The sequence below is a fragment of the Paramisgurnus dabryanus genome, chromosome 16 (assembly GCF_030506205.2).
Source record: "Paramisgurnus dabryanus chromosome 16, PD_genome_1.1, whole genome shotgun sequence".
Taxonomy (NCBI): domain Eukaryota; kingdom Metazoa; phylum Chordata; class Actinopteri; order Cypriniformes; family Cobitidae; genus Paramisgurnus; species Paramisgurnus dabryanus.
In genome coordinates, this window is record NC_133352.1 from 35,997,674 (window position 1) to 36,011,971 (window position 14,298).

Here is a 14,298-nt window from a genome sequence, read left to right on the forward strand (position 1 = left end):
AATGAATTTGCCTTCATGGATAACTTAAATCTACTGGTGTGTGTAATCTGTTGAAGAAAAGATAGAGATGAGAACATGAATGAACAGAAAAATGCTTTATTTAAACTGTAAACTTCTTTATAACAGACTGTAAACAACTTTAGCACTTATATAACCATCATGAAAATTAACTCTATAAAGTATTCTCTTTATTTGTAAGTGCATCTGATGTCCTATTTTACTGTGAACCAATCAGAATCTGACACAGGGAAGTGGGCAGAGATACAGATGACACAACTGAACTAAACATCTGCAATAAAACATATTGCACTCTTTTGGTTTCATTCAAATAAATCCTCCAGATAGCTGGCAGAGCCGCGTGTGGAAGGCTGCAGAAGAACAGAGGAACATGAATATGTTGATGTGGTTTAAATGTCATGATCCTGTAGTGGGTTAAACTCACCAGAATGATGCTTATCTCAGAGTCTTCATCATCATCATGATCATCATCATCATCATAATCTTCAATTAATGGTTCATCCAGTGAAAGAGCTTCATCAATTAAAGAGAGTCTGTACAAACACATTCATGCACATTTGTTTTGGTATGGTTGAGGGGACTTCTATTGTATTTATACTGACCTAATGATATTAGTATTTCTTTATAATGTGTCTAAGGCTGGATTTACACTGCAGATCTTGATGCCCAATTCCGATTTGTTGACTACATCAGATTTTTTTGACGATTTTTGACATCATCTTTTAAAAGCGACTTGTATTCGATATCAGCATTTACACGAAACACTTGGCGAAACAATTCAATGTAGACATACTGATCTGGAACAGCTTAAACCAGGGGTCTTCAACGTTTTTTGGGTCGGGGACCCCTTAGATTAGAGAGGCATGGAGCAGGGACCCCCTAATACTAAATGTGTAAAACAAAGATATTTAAGTAAGCAGTAAGGTACGAGAGGCTGCCTTTTCGTATAAGGCACAACGCAAAGTGGAGTAAAGTACAACTGATGACCGATCAGAATCAAGGACTGGAACTGTTTTATAAATAGAAACAAACCATATTGTCACACAGCCATACTATATTAAAATGCATAATTTTTTTGTTAAAGTAGATTTAGTTTTTATATTAATATAATAATAATAATAATAATAATAATAATAATAATAATAATAATAATATTATTATATTATTTTAAGGTATTTGCAGTGTAATATATTTTAATTTTACTGTGAATTGGACAAGAGCTTTCAGTTTATAAAGAAGACTGATCATGGTGAATGGCACAAAGACGGTCTATACTGGTGGGGATAAAAGTTGTGCTACTTTATAATTCTGAGGTCTGTTGCCTTTCTCGTTTATCATCATTGTCACGAGTTTAAGTAATGCAGGTTTATTTTCTGTATAGCTTCATATCAGACTCAGGAGAACAACATGCAACGAGTCCAAGCGCATCTCTTTGGGGAAACTATTTGAGAGGCAGATTTCAACCTGACTATGAGTCTTGCACAAAGCACCATCACGGCGCGCGTTTCATTAATTTTTAAATGCGAGCGATAGTTTTGTCACAGTTAAAAATGCAGACGCGGTGTGGTGTCATTTGCCTCTTGAATTAGCGCTTTAAATCTGAACCGCGTGAAACACCCGTCCAAGTTCAGAAATATAGATGAGACAACACGTCGCACTGATTCTAAAATGACATTCTGAAAGAAAGACACACATAAGATTGACCTGTTTTATGATTACTTTTCAAACCTATGCGGCCACGCACGTGCACAACTTAAAGGGGACATGTAACGTTTTGTACATATATTTTACGTTTTAAGCAAAAAATAGCTTGTTGATGAACATCATTTGGCGGACCCCCTGCAGTTCCGTCACTGACCCCCTGGGGGCCGCGGACCCCCGGTTGAAGACCCATGGCTTAAACCAAAGTGGAAGTAGAATGTCACGAAATGCAATGGACACAGACAAATTGGTTATAAAAGATTATAGAGCTTTATTTCTATAACAAGAAACTTTAACATTACTCCACTAAGTGCAGCCGTCACGCCAAAGATGCGCTGCTAATGCAGAGTTCAGACGTCATGATTTTCAAACTAGTCAGGTCACAGATCTTTTCACACTGTGTGACTATCTGGGGGTAGCGTTCAGTCGCTGCTGTTTTCAGACTGCATGATGGATTGGCGACAGGGGGTTTCACACTGCATGACTTTACCATAGGAAGAATCGCAGAAAACTTTGTCCCAGTCCGCAAACTACGTCTCACAACCAAACGCACGCGAAAAATGACGCGAAGGAACTCAGCATTAGGCCCTGTCCCAAATTGCACACTCTGGACTTGTGGACTTCCTCAGAGTGATGACATCATGGAAAGCTGACCTTAGGGACCCTTGACGTGAGACCACGAGGATGCACCCAAGTCGTATTTTGTGTATTCAGTGTGAACTCCTCCCTTCCATCGTTTGATTGGTCTGATTGCTCTTTCCCAAGGACTTCTGTATTGGTAAAGTGCGTGAAGCCTGCTGCAGTGTACAACATGCAACGGGGGGCACTGATTAGCACACTTCGAAGCCTAAAAATGACAGATAGGACACCCTAGAGAGCACGCCCAATTTAAGGCCACGAGTCCACATAAAGTGCGCCATTTGGTGTCCACCTGAGTTGACGTCATTTGCCAGCGTCGCAGTTTCAATGACACACAACATGTAACATGGGAATATCCAATCTGTCCATTTACATTGCGGACACGAATGCATGAATCCAATTCATATCAGATTTATTTCCACATATGAATGAGGCCTGAACCGATCGGAGAATATTGGAATATATGCACTTTTTTCCTGTTTACACATCTCTGTGTCATATCCGACAAAATCAGAATTCAGTCATTTCAAACCGGCAGTGTAAATGCGACCTAATTTTAAACCTCTGCTGCTTGTTGTTTTATCCTTTTTCACAATGCATATCAGGACAATTGTTCTGTATACAAATCTATATAAAAAAACATAAAACTCCACACAGACTCACGTGCTGAAATGTGATTGGACGCTCTGAGCAGATGGACTGGACTGTAGTCTGCTATGAGTGACAGACTTCCTCTGAACAGACCTACAGACATATCACACATGCAAATCTTTGTTAACGTGGTGTTTTGTTGTTTGATTAACATTATTTACATAGACAGCAGCAGGTTTTTATAGACTGCTGTTGCACAAATCCAATATAATGATTTATATCCTATTTCTGTTTATAAAAGAATAGTTGTTGAGTGCTATTTACAGATTACAATTGTATGTGTGTCTGTTTAAGCACAAGGACACACAAAAGAGATCAATTCTGTATGTATGCACTACCCGAGAAGATGTGTGTGATGTTTCCTGTATGCATGCAAAGACAGCTTTTTCTTAGGTTGATAAGAATTAAGGGTATTTATAGTTTTGTTAATTATAATCCCTAGATCATGTTTATATTTCATTTGCATGATAATTTTTACATTATACACAGTTGGGATAAAACTGAGCCCTGTCCATACCGCTGTGTGAACTCATCATCTGTGTCATTGGAGGGTGTGTGTGATGTCACAGCTGGACTTTCCAAATTACTGCTCAAACCTGCACAGACAGACACACAGCACATTAAACATCTGGATTCAGAATAAAAAACAACCACACACATCAACAATAAATAACAATAATGAACAGATATTTTACCATCACATTATAGTCTCATATTAATCACTAATAACCCATTTAACAGGTTAAATAAGCATAACTTTTTAGAAGCTTGGTAGTCAAGCTGGTTAGTATTATGTTTTAGTATTAAGTTAGCATGAAGCTAACATGTTTTATCATGAAGCTAGCCCATTTTTACATGATGTTTGCAACAGCTCCAGGTAGTTATTTTAGTTATGCAAGATTAAAGTCCCATCTACCTGAATAAGGAAATACAAATATATCCAAAATCACAATTAAACAACATATTTAAGACCAACAATTAAACCTGACATAAACTGTACCATACATTTTTATTCGCAAGATGTGCTTAGAACTGTTTTTTTTCTAAGTCGTTCAGCTACCGCGCATGCAGTTGGTAAGCGCCTCGCGCAACTCTGTATAAAGCCCCTCCCATCAGCATCTCTCTCCATCAGAAAATTTACTTTGTTACTAAAAGATAGTCAACACAGTTTTGAGTTAATTCAGGCACAAGACAGATACAGAGATGGCGGCCTGTCATTTTATTTGTCCCGCCAAATAAAATATATATTTGCACTCTCATGATAACAAAGCAATTATGTGACTTATTTTTATATAAAAAAGTTTATTGATTGGATGTGTCTATACTGGTTGTCTGTCAAAAAATCCCTAACCCAACAGATGATGTCTCTAACAACTGTTGTAACTTTTTAATGTTGTATAGCACTTTAATTATTGACTCCTTAGTAAAAGTCACTTTTGTCTTTTTCCTAAAGTTTATTTGTTTCCAAAGTTGGTTTGGATAAAAGCATGTAATGTAAATTGAAATAGTAAATTGTGTTAGTGTGTGTACACTGACTCTGTGTGCGTCTGCGTTTACTGCTGGGTTTTGCTGTAGAAGTTGTTTGTGCCGGAGTTCCTCGTGAGCCTTTCAGAGATCTTTCATACATCTTTACAAATTCACTCTCCGCAACACGAGCGCACACACGCTGCAGATACACCAACCTACAGAAAGAGAGAGAGATGGATAGAAAACATGAAGAAATCCAGTTGATTTCAGTTTTAAGTTTACATACCCCTGGCACAATCTACAAAATGTTAGGAAATAAGTTAACTTGGTGTTTGCTTTTATTTACTACCGCCCTGAACAAAGCCATCCAAATTCGAAGTACAAAAGGCTTGTAAAACGACAATTCAAACTTTTTCCATTCAAACTTGGGTTTATCTTTATCTTTGGACTTTCATCATTTGCCATGTTTGTAGTTTCCTCTTTAGTGACTTTGCAACTGTTTACAGTCTTGTCCAAAGTAGTGGTTTTTTTAAGTAGTGGAGATTTGCACTTAAGAGGGTCTTTCAGCTAAAGACTAGATATATGTTAAACATTTATGAAATAACAAAAGCGACATAAGGCATTTTAATTACTGACTAATAACGTTTTAATTGCCATTAAAGTGAAAATACTGAGCTCCTTAATTCCTGTTTGACCACAAGTCGTATGAGGCAGACTTTTTTGACACTGCCTAGGTGATGTAAAAATCGAATGCCTCATTCAGACCACAAGCAACTTTCTCGCTGTGTGTCGCTCATTTCTTTTGATGAGGCGTTTATAAATTTGGTTGTCATAAACAAATGAGTACCATTCACTCCAGTAACTGATGAGACAAGGATGACGTAAACTCCACTGCTTTGCATCCATTGGAAGTTGCTCCCTTAAATCGCTCATATTTGCATAAAGTTTAACTTCAGCGGTCACTTTCACTCGTGTCATGGGAAGTCGCCAAGCTTCAATTGAAACGAATAAGATTGCATCGCTCTGCTATTGCTAGTCACTGGCGGTCTGAATGGTGCGTCAGACGTAAATATGACTATAAATTTACACATTTTAGGAACGTTTTGTAGAGAACTCATGTGATGAACTTCGCCAATAAAATGTGTTTTTATGAACTTTGTTTTGTTTTGTGCAGTTCTCTGCTGTATCCCTGACATACAATACAAAAGTGTGATACGTCTCTCCTGCATTGAGATCATATGACCAGATGAATGATCACAGAAATTTCTGTGAATAAAGTATTACTACAATTACAACTTGTGATACTCACAGCTGCTTGCGTTCTGGCTGTAGGAGTTTGAAGCTGAACTCACTGAGTATTTCCAAAAAGCTCAAATTGATTGGGTTGTCCTGTTCAAGCCCATGACTAGCGAACCGAATGCCATCCCTACACAAACACATAGACAGAAAAGAGAAAATGAGACATGGCTGGAAGGATAAATACCGAACACTAAAAAGAGAAAGGTGAAAACTAACTGGTGTAATGCCAGCAGGGGTTTGCGGATAAGTCGCAGGTTGATGCTGAAGTTCATGGCCAGTTTCTTTGCTAGAAATCTGATCTCTGTCAACTCCTCATCATGACGGTCCTGATCCAAGCTGGAGAAGAGCTATACACAAACACACATGAATACAAACACACACACACATACGCGCATACACCTGCTGCACACACACACACCTGCTGCAGACACAAACACACAGTCTTGGCACTTTCCACGGAGCTGATGGTCTTTGATTTGCTGAGGGTCTCTTTGATGACGTCACCAAATTCACTGTAATACTTCACAAACACACACAAACTTAATACCACAACAAGCAAAAGGAAACGTGCATACCCCCCCCAGACATAAAGTCACCTTATTGTAGTATCTGAGGACGTCTGTAAGAGCTCTGAGCTCCAGAACTCCATATATGACGAGTTTACAATAACCAGCCAACTGATTCCTCTTCTGCATCAACGCTGAGATCTTCATCTCGTCTGCAAGTTTATGCACGTTTATGACAAGTTACTTGATTGGTGGACAAAAAATGTTTGGACATGTTTATGCAGAAAAACATATTTAACTTTTAGCGACATGTTGCGCTGATCAATAAGTCATTTTATGATGCATTTTTATTGGCTACTCAGTAGATGCATGATGTAGGATCATGCTAAATCTGTCTTCTAAACACTGGTAAATGAGTCTGAAGTACCGTTGGAGATTTTCCATGTATTTAACCTAGAAAGCATTTAAAAATGATTTTTACTGTCTCCATTTATATATTTATAAGGCTTGATAAAGATGTACCATTGAGGTCATCTTCAGGATCATCATTGAAGACGTAGTCCATGAGAAAAGACACCATTTCTGCTACGAGAGTCTCATCAGGGCTGTAGCAGTTCAGCTGGGAACTTCCTCCTTCAGACAATCTTCCAAACACAATCAGCACATCACACAAACACACAAATGCCTGCAGAAACACAAAACAGTCACCAGCTGAGCTTTATACCAAAATCTTACATTTAACAGGATTTCTGCAGGTTTTACAAAGTCAAATTGAAGACTTTTTAAGACCCTTTTAAAACCATTATGATTGAAATTTAAGACATATTATGCCAATGAACCCCAATTTTATAGTCCAGTGGGCATGCATCCATGCGTTTCATGACAAAATAAACTAAATGAGACGTAATAAGACACGAGACTGGGTTCATGAGAACAAGACGGAACAAAATGTTTACACTTTGCTGACATTAAGAGACCTTCACACTTCAGGATTAGCTGGGCCATATTGCATTCATTATCACAGGCGATATGTATGGGTGATTCTCACAAAATTAGACTTTTGAGGTGTCATGAAACATAAAAAAAGTAAATGCAAAGTAAGGTATCAAAATAAGAAGCATACAGTTACAAACATCTCTTCTTGTACTAATTTTGTTGTTTTATCCACATTTAAGGGGAAATTTTTCATTCATTACCGCAATGTGTCCATGACTGGATTTGGGTTCTTTGACATGGAATAATTTATAATTAAAAAAATCTAAAAAATAAAAAGCTTCAGTGCATGTTATACTATAAACATTAACAGTAAAGAAACATGTGGTATTTGGTGATCATTGAGACAATAATAAGGAATAGAAATGTGTCCAAGACCAATTTTCTCATCCTCCGCAACAATTTTCAATCATTGTTTAAGCCAGGGGTTCTCAAAGTTTACATTCAAAGGTCCAAATCTGAATTCTCATCATTTTCATAGGTCCGGAAAAACTTTATGTAAATCATTTCTTTATATAACAAATCAAAACAAATAGTTTGGAAAAAACATAAGTGTATTTTGCATTTAAAGTAAAACATTTTTTAAACATAAACACAAGAAATATGCCAAAAGTAACCAGGTGCAAAATACAGAGCAACCTAATTAGAGAAATGGCACAGTTTGTTCTCCATCAGATGCATAAACCATGGCAAAAAAAGTGTGGTTGGTATGCAGAGACAATGACCAAAATTAGGGGTGCACCTATAAATTGTCTGATGATGCTTGCTATGCTTCTCAATGAATTACGGCGAAATGCCGCTACATCCAAAAGCCAGGGGGCGCTCTCGGGTAGAAACTTAATATGCGCTTCAGACGAAGAACCAGACACACACCAGGAAATGTCTTAAGGATATATTTATATTGCTGTTCTTCAAACCTTTTCAGGTATTTTCATGATAATAAAGAATATGTATAAAGATTATGTTTGACGAGTGTTGCTTTTTCAAATGCATGTTTTAAACGACTCAAACCAACAGTGATTTCAGATTGATAAGGACATACTGATCAAAAGCCGTAGTACATGAAGTAGCTGTGCATAATATCTGGGTGTGATGGCTACAGCGTCACACAGGAAATTTTTTAATAACTCGTTTTATTTTCGGACCAGGAATACTCTTAAATCTAAAAAGAAAAAAAACGAAACAAATGGTTTACAAGTTTAATATGCATTTGTAAAGTAGCAAATGCACACATTTAATCAATCACATAGAAATTAATGCACTTAATATGAATAATTAAGTAATATGAAGTGGACGCGGGTCCGGACCGGAGTCCGGACTTTGAGAACCCCTGGTTTAAGCCCTCAAGGAACTAACATTTACAAAAAAAAAATGTTGGAAGGGACCAAATTGACTGTTACACTCAAGATGGCTACCAGGCTTATTTTTTCTCTCCAGATAAAAGTTGAAATTTTGTTTGTCATAGTATACAACTTTTTAGTTCTCATTACCGAAACATGAGTTTGTAAATGCATATATAAATGCATAATGATGCATTTTGAAAATAATAATCTAAAAAAATTAAATAATTCTATAAGAAATATTTTTTAAACCCTCCAAAAATATTGGTTATAGTAAGTTGAGACCTTAATCTTATATGTGCAAAACAATCTGATGCTGCACACCTTCTAAATCTGGATTTTATGAGAATCACCTGTATGTGATAATGAAGGCGAAATTGCCCCGATTGTCAGTGAACTAAGGCTTTGTATAGTAAATGCCGTGCCATCTGTAAGCAGGGGATGGGGAATTACTTCTAATAAAGAAATCGGCTTACTGATAAAATGTGCATGACAAACGCATGCAATTTATTGTGCAGCCCTGATACCACTGATTATTTTTAAAACAGATGTAAACTCACTTTAAAACGTATACAAATATTTTTAAGTTTAACATGCAAATGTGCTTGTTTCAGCTGTCCAAAAGTTTGAAAACCCCTTCTTTAGTGTATTGACCTCTGAAACAAATTTCTTGTGTAAAATAAAAATATCTTGTTTCCAAATTTCATAATGTTCATAAAAATGTTTAGGTTTTCAAAAGACAAGTGGAGACATGGATCACCGATGTGCAGATTTGGCAGTCAGGCAATAATTTAAGGATCTGTATCTAACATTAAGTTTGGGCCATTTGTTTATGTTATTGCCACTGAAACATCTTTAAACAACTCAACATGCCAGAGTAATCAGACATACCTGATTTCTGATGTGACTCTCAGCCATAGACAGGCAACTCTGACACACAATGCAGAATGAGTCAATACATTTCATCAGACGCGTCATTTCAAGCTGATGATAGATAGATAGATAGATAGATAGATAGATAGATAGATAGATAGATAGATAGATAGATAGATAGATAGATAGATAGAGAGAGAGAGAGAAAGAGATTCACTTTGAGACTCTAGGTACTGGATCCAGTTATCGTTAAGGTCAAAGTTCAAAATCAGGGCAATCAGGGTTAAATCTTTTACATTTTTTGCAAGTTGCTTTGGTCATATTCTAAGTCAATAATGCCAATAAAAAATCTTAAAAACTGATAGTAAGATACAATTTTGTATGACAGAAGAGTTTATGTACCTTGCTTGCCTTGTGGAGTTGTGTGACGTTTCTTCCTTTCCAAAGCAGATCAAAAACTGCACATTTAAGGGCTGGCACCATCAGCTACAAAACACACGTGTGTGAAGATTGTTTATGTTCTGACACGTTACATTTATATTTATGCATATGGCAATTTTAACCAAAGCGACTTGCATGGTGCATTTATGGTATACAATTGTATTTATCAGTATGTGTGATCTCTGGTGATCAAACCCACAACATTTGTGCTGCTAATGCAATGTTCAACTAAGCTGTAGGTAAATAAGGAATTTGGTAGTGTGTTTACTGAATGTCGTGTACAATGGAAATGCGGCTTAAGTATACAGATTATGTTTTAGATTATGAGAGGTCGTTGCAAACACAAATCAAAAGGCCTGTGTGTGTGTGTGTGTTTTAACCTTCTTATCAATTTCTCCTGACTCTACTCCAAACGTTAGTAGCTGAAATGAGAACTCAAACAGGTTTCTTCCGGTCACATCACTGGCACTGATGTACACAAACACACACACGCACATACACACACACACACACACGCACACACACACACACACACACACACACACACACACACACACACACACACACACACACACACACACACACACACACACACACACACACACACACACACACACACACACACACACACACACACACACACGCACGCATATGAGCTCAACTGCATGCTGTAGACAAACTTTACACGGTTGTATCATAAGCTTACATATCCCATTAAAGAATCTGCAAAAATTTTGGTATTTAAGAAAAATATAAATTAGACTGTTTTTTGTTTAGTACTGCCCTAAACAATCTTATTCACATAACTGATGCTTCCTAAAAGATTTGACCTTGCCAAAATCCACCAGGTTTGTATTTCCATCCTTCTACATTTCAGCAGTGATTAATGTTGAGAATTATCTGAGACAACTAAGAGATTTACACACAACTATAACAAATACAAAAACATACTAACATTTACTGATGCCTAGGAAGACAACATGATACATAAAGACAAAACAAAAAGACAACACACCAGGATGTCTAAAATATGACTGACCTCAAGATAACAAGTACAATAATACCTTTAGCTTCAGCTTTTTACTTGACAATTTGCAATTTAAGTTGTATCATAATTTGATTTGTTTTAAGAGCTCTTTTTTTCATTTAGTAATGCCATTCACAAGCTACATAAGATATTTACATGTTTCCTAGATGATAAAGTAAACACTTGTGATGAGAAACAGCTTGTTTAGGGCAGTACTAAATAAAAACACAACAAAGTTCTTAAAAACTCTTTTACTTTTTCGTAAATACAATCATTTTGCAAATGTTAGAACTGCAAAACGTAAACTAATAAACTCAACTGTATAATGCTGTGTACACACCAAACGCAAAGCATCCATAGACAGTAAAAAATATGGACGTAGTGTCCGTGACGTCACCCATAGGTTTGTGAAGAGCATTTTTGAAGCCAATAGATGGCGTGGTCTGCCAGCGCCATCTTGGCATCGCATCACCGCACATCACTCGCACATTGTAGTGACAATGAAAATAAAAATGAATGTAAACATAAAATAAATGTGACAATTTAATCCAATGACAACAACACTGAATCAAGATGGATGTAATTCAGATCATTAACTCTTTCACCGCCAGCGTTTAAAAAAAAGTTGCCAGCCACCGCCAGCGTTTTTCATGATTTTCACCAAAGTTTAATGCCTTCCAGAAAATGTTCTTCTTTAAATATATAAACATACAATATACCAAATGAAAGAACAGACCCTCTGCTTTCAAACAAAAAAAACCGTTTCATCCTACCTTTAGTGGTTCTTTTGCGATCAGCTTTTGAATATGGGTAGGTTTTTGCAAAAACACCATATTTTGAGCAAAAAGCAGAGATAATTCCATTTTTATGACGGACTTTTCATAGTGATCCCATTCAGAGCGATCTTTAAAACAGACACGGACATGCAGCAGCTTGCCATAGGGCAATACTTCCGGTTTTAAAAAGTTGCGGAAGGGCGCCACCTGGTGGATAATAGCGGCATTGCGGAAAGACGGAAAATCTCGTCATTGGCGGGGAAGCGTTTTCTCTTAATTGACGAGATATCTCGTCAATGGCGGGGAAAGAGTTAAAGTGGACGTGTCATAAAATTAAAAATAAGTGTTTTTTATTCTTTGCAATGTGTTCGTTACCACCCCAACACTTAATTTTAAAAGAAAATTTGCATCTTTGCATTGAGTTTTTATGTAATTTACTCACGCAAAACGTTAAATTCGCGTTTGGTGTGTTCGCCCCATAAAACACACGTATGCACACACATACAAAATATACCTGCTGAAAACTGCAAGAACGTTCAGAGATGATGCAGCGCTGTAGATATCATCTTCATCAGCTGAACCCTAAACAAAACACAAGACGTCTCTCTGTGTGTGTGTGTGTGTGTGTGTGTCAGACAGACATGACCTCTGTGTAACGTTTGTGTGATCGATCCTTTGCCGTTGCTGACCTAAGTCTATTTATCTGTTTCTATCAGATCTGTCTCCTTTTAATCAAGTCTTAAATATCTGTTATAAACACTTTCAATATCCTACAGTGAGGCATAACATTTGTTATGTGGTGTCATGTGAATCTTTGTCTTGATTATAGATTTATTGTACAGCACTTTAGGTCAACAGAGTTACATTAAATGTTCTTTATATACAAATCATTAAATGTGAGTGTTTTTATTGTTTCATCGAACAATAAGATCCATTACAAGTCAAACGTTTAAAGGTGTGTGTGTGTCTTCATGATATACAGGTGTGTATGTGTGTACCTGTAGTATTTCTCTGAGAGTCACAGTAAATTTCTCCACTGTAGAATCAAGAAGCTGACTGATGGCTCTCTCAGCGCGACCACAGAAAGTGTAACAGTGACTTGACAAGGTAGACAACACACGCACACAGGCCTCTAACACACACTCCTCATTGTGCTTCTGTACAATATCACACACCTGAGACAACAACACATCCAAACACTGACAGACAAACAGGCAGACAGAGTTTTATCTACTAACAGCAAACTCAAGGCAACTGAGATCAGTATGTAATTTATAATTTATATCTGTAAGACCAAGAGCCTTTCTAATGATGTTCAGCAATACTCTATGGTAAAAAAAATATACATTTCCCAAATATCCATTTATTTGTGGCAGCCCACCGCAAAATTAAAACTGACCGCCACAAACAGATTTTTGCACAGTGCATTTTTCACTCGTGACAGTTTTGTACACAAACCAGTGCCGTCCGCTGTGACTCTGATGTATGTATGTATTTAAGAAACATTCATATTTAAATTTACGACCGACTTGCCACAAATAAACCGTAAATCTTTGGGAAAAACTGATACAACCTTACCCCTCGTTCAGACCGCCAGCGACTTTCTCGCTGTGTGTCACCCGTCTCTTCAATGAGGCATTTCTAAATCTGTTTGTCATAAACAAATTGGTAGTCGCTCATCATTTGCATAAAGTAAAACTTTTCTTAACTTTATGGTGTTGCTGGAAGTCACCAAGCTTCCATTACAAAGAATGAGATTATGGAAGTTTATTTCTTCCAAATTAAAATTAATTAAATAAATGATAAAATAAAAAATAAATAAAATAATCGCAAACTATGTCCCCCCCCAAAAAATGTAATGCTTCAATAAAAATTACAACATTGAATTAAATAATTTCATTTTCAAGGTGATATTGCATCTTCTGTATTTTTGCGATTTTATTTTTTGTTTTATCACATTATCAATAAATTTTAATTGGGCAGAAATCCTTCCATATGAGATTACGTTGCTCTGCTATTGCTAGTCGCTGGCGATCTGAATGAGGCGTTACACAAAACACAATGACCTCTAAAATATGACTGACGTTAAGAAAACATAAGTATAATAATACTTTTTGCTTATGACTCTCAAATTACAACCATTTAAGTTGTAGTCTGTCATTTAAGAAAAGTTTATGAAAATTTTTATGCACTCCCAAACCTAATATGAAAAATCTCTAATTTTGAGAAACTGTCCTGAATAGCAAAACTGTGCTAATTAACTGAATTTTAAAGTTATTGCCTGACACTGAAACTGGTCGTACTTTCTCCAGACGTGCTGATGTTCCGTAAGAGTCCAGATCAAAATATAACGGTGCTCTCAGCAGACAGCTCACCTTCCCAACATCTGCAGAAAACTGGGCAAGAAAACAAGAATTTCCTCATTTCATTAATGTGCTGAAATACAGTAAAGTAATCGACATGACACGTACCATATGGTATTACAAAGGGAAAACTGCGGATATCTTCTGGTCTCTTCTACAGTAATCTTTATATTGCAGAACTTTCTTTTTCAATAGTCATCACGT

General features: G+C 36.7%; 1 protein-coding gene across 1 annotated transcript in view; it reads right to left on the bottom strand.

Annotated features, from left to right (window-relative positions):
- Positions 1–103: 103 nt before the first annotated feature.
- LOC135720308 (cohesin subunit SA-1) overlaps positions 104–14,298 on the bottom strand; it is a 30,945-nt gene continuing 16,750 nt past the window's right edge. Inside the window, exons 17-32 of the mRNA XM_065242353.2 lie at positions 14,035–14,127; positions 12,730–12,930; positions 12,246–12,313; positions 10,309–10,396; positions 9,890–9,973; positions 9,506–9,598; positions 6,804–6,966; positions 6,372–6,493; positions 6,194–6,295; positions 5,992–6,122; positions 5,786–5,902; positions 4,546–4,691; positions 3,527–3,605; positions 3,022–3,102; positions 443–551; positions 104–368 (exon numbers count right to left, since the gene is read on the bottom strand). Coding sequence (XP_065098425.1) covers positions 321–368; positions 443–551; positions 3,022–3,102; positions 3,527–3,605; positions 4,546–4,691; positions 5,786–5,902; positions 5,992–6,122; positions 6,194–6,295; positions 6,372–6,493; positions 6,804–6,966; positions 9,506–9,598; positions 9,890–9,973; positions 10,309–10,396; positions 12,246–12,313; positions 12,730–12,930; positions 14,035–14,127 — 1,725 coding nt within the window. The 3' untranslated portion in view covers positions 104–320. The remainder of the gene's footprint in view (positions 369–442; positions 552–3,021; positions 3,103–3,526; positions 3,606–4,545; positions 4,692–5,785; positions 5,903–5,991; positions 6,123–6,193; positions 6,296–6,371; positions 6,494–6,803; positions 6,967–9,505; positions 9,599–9,889; positions 9,974–10,308; positions 10,397–12,245; positions 12,314–12,729; positions 12,931–14,034; positions 14,128–14,298) is intronic.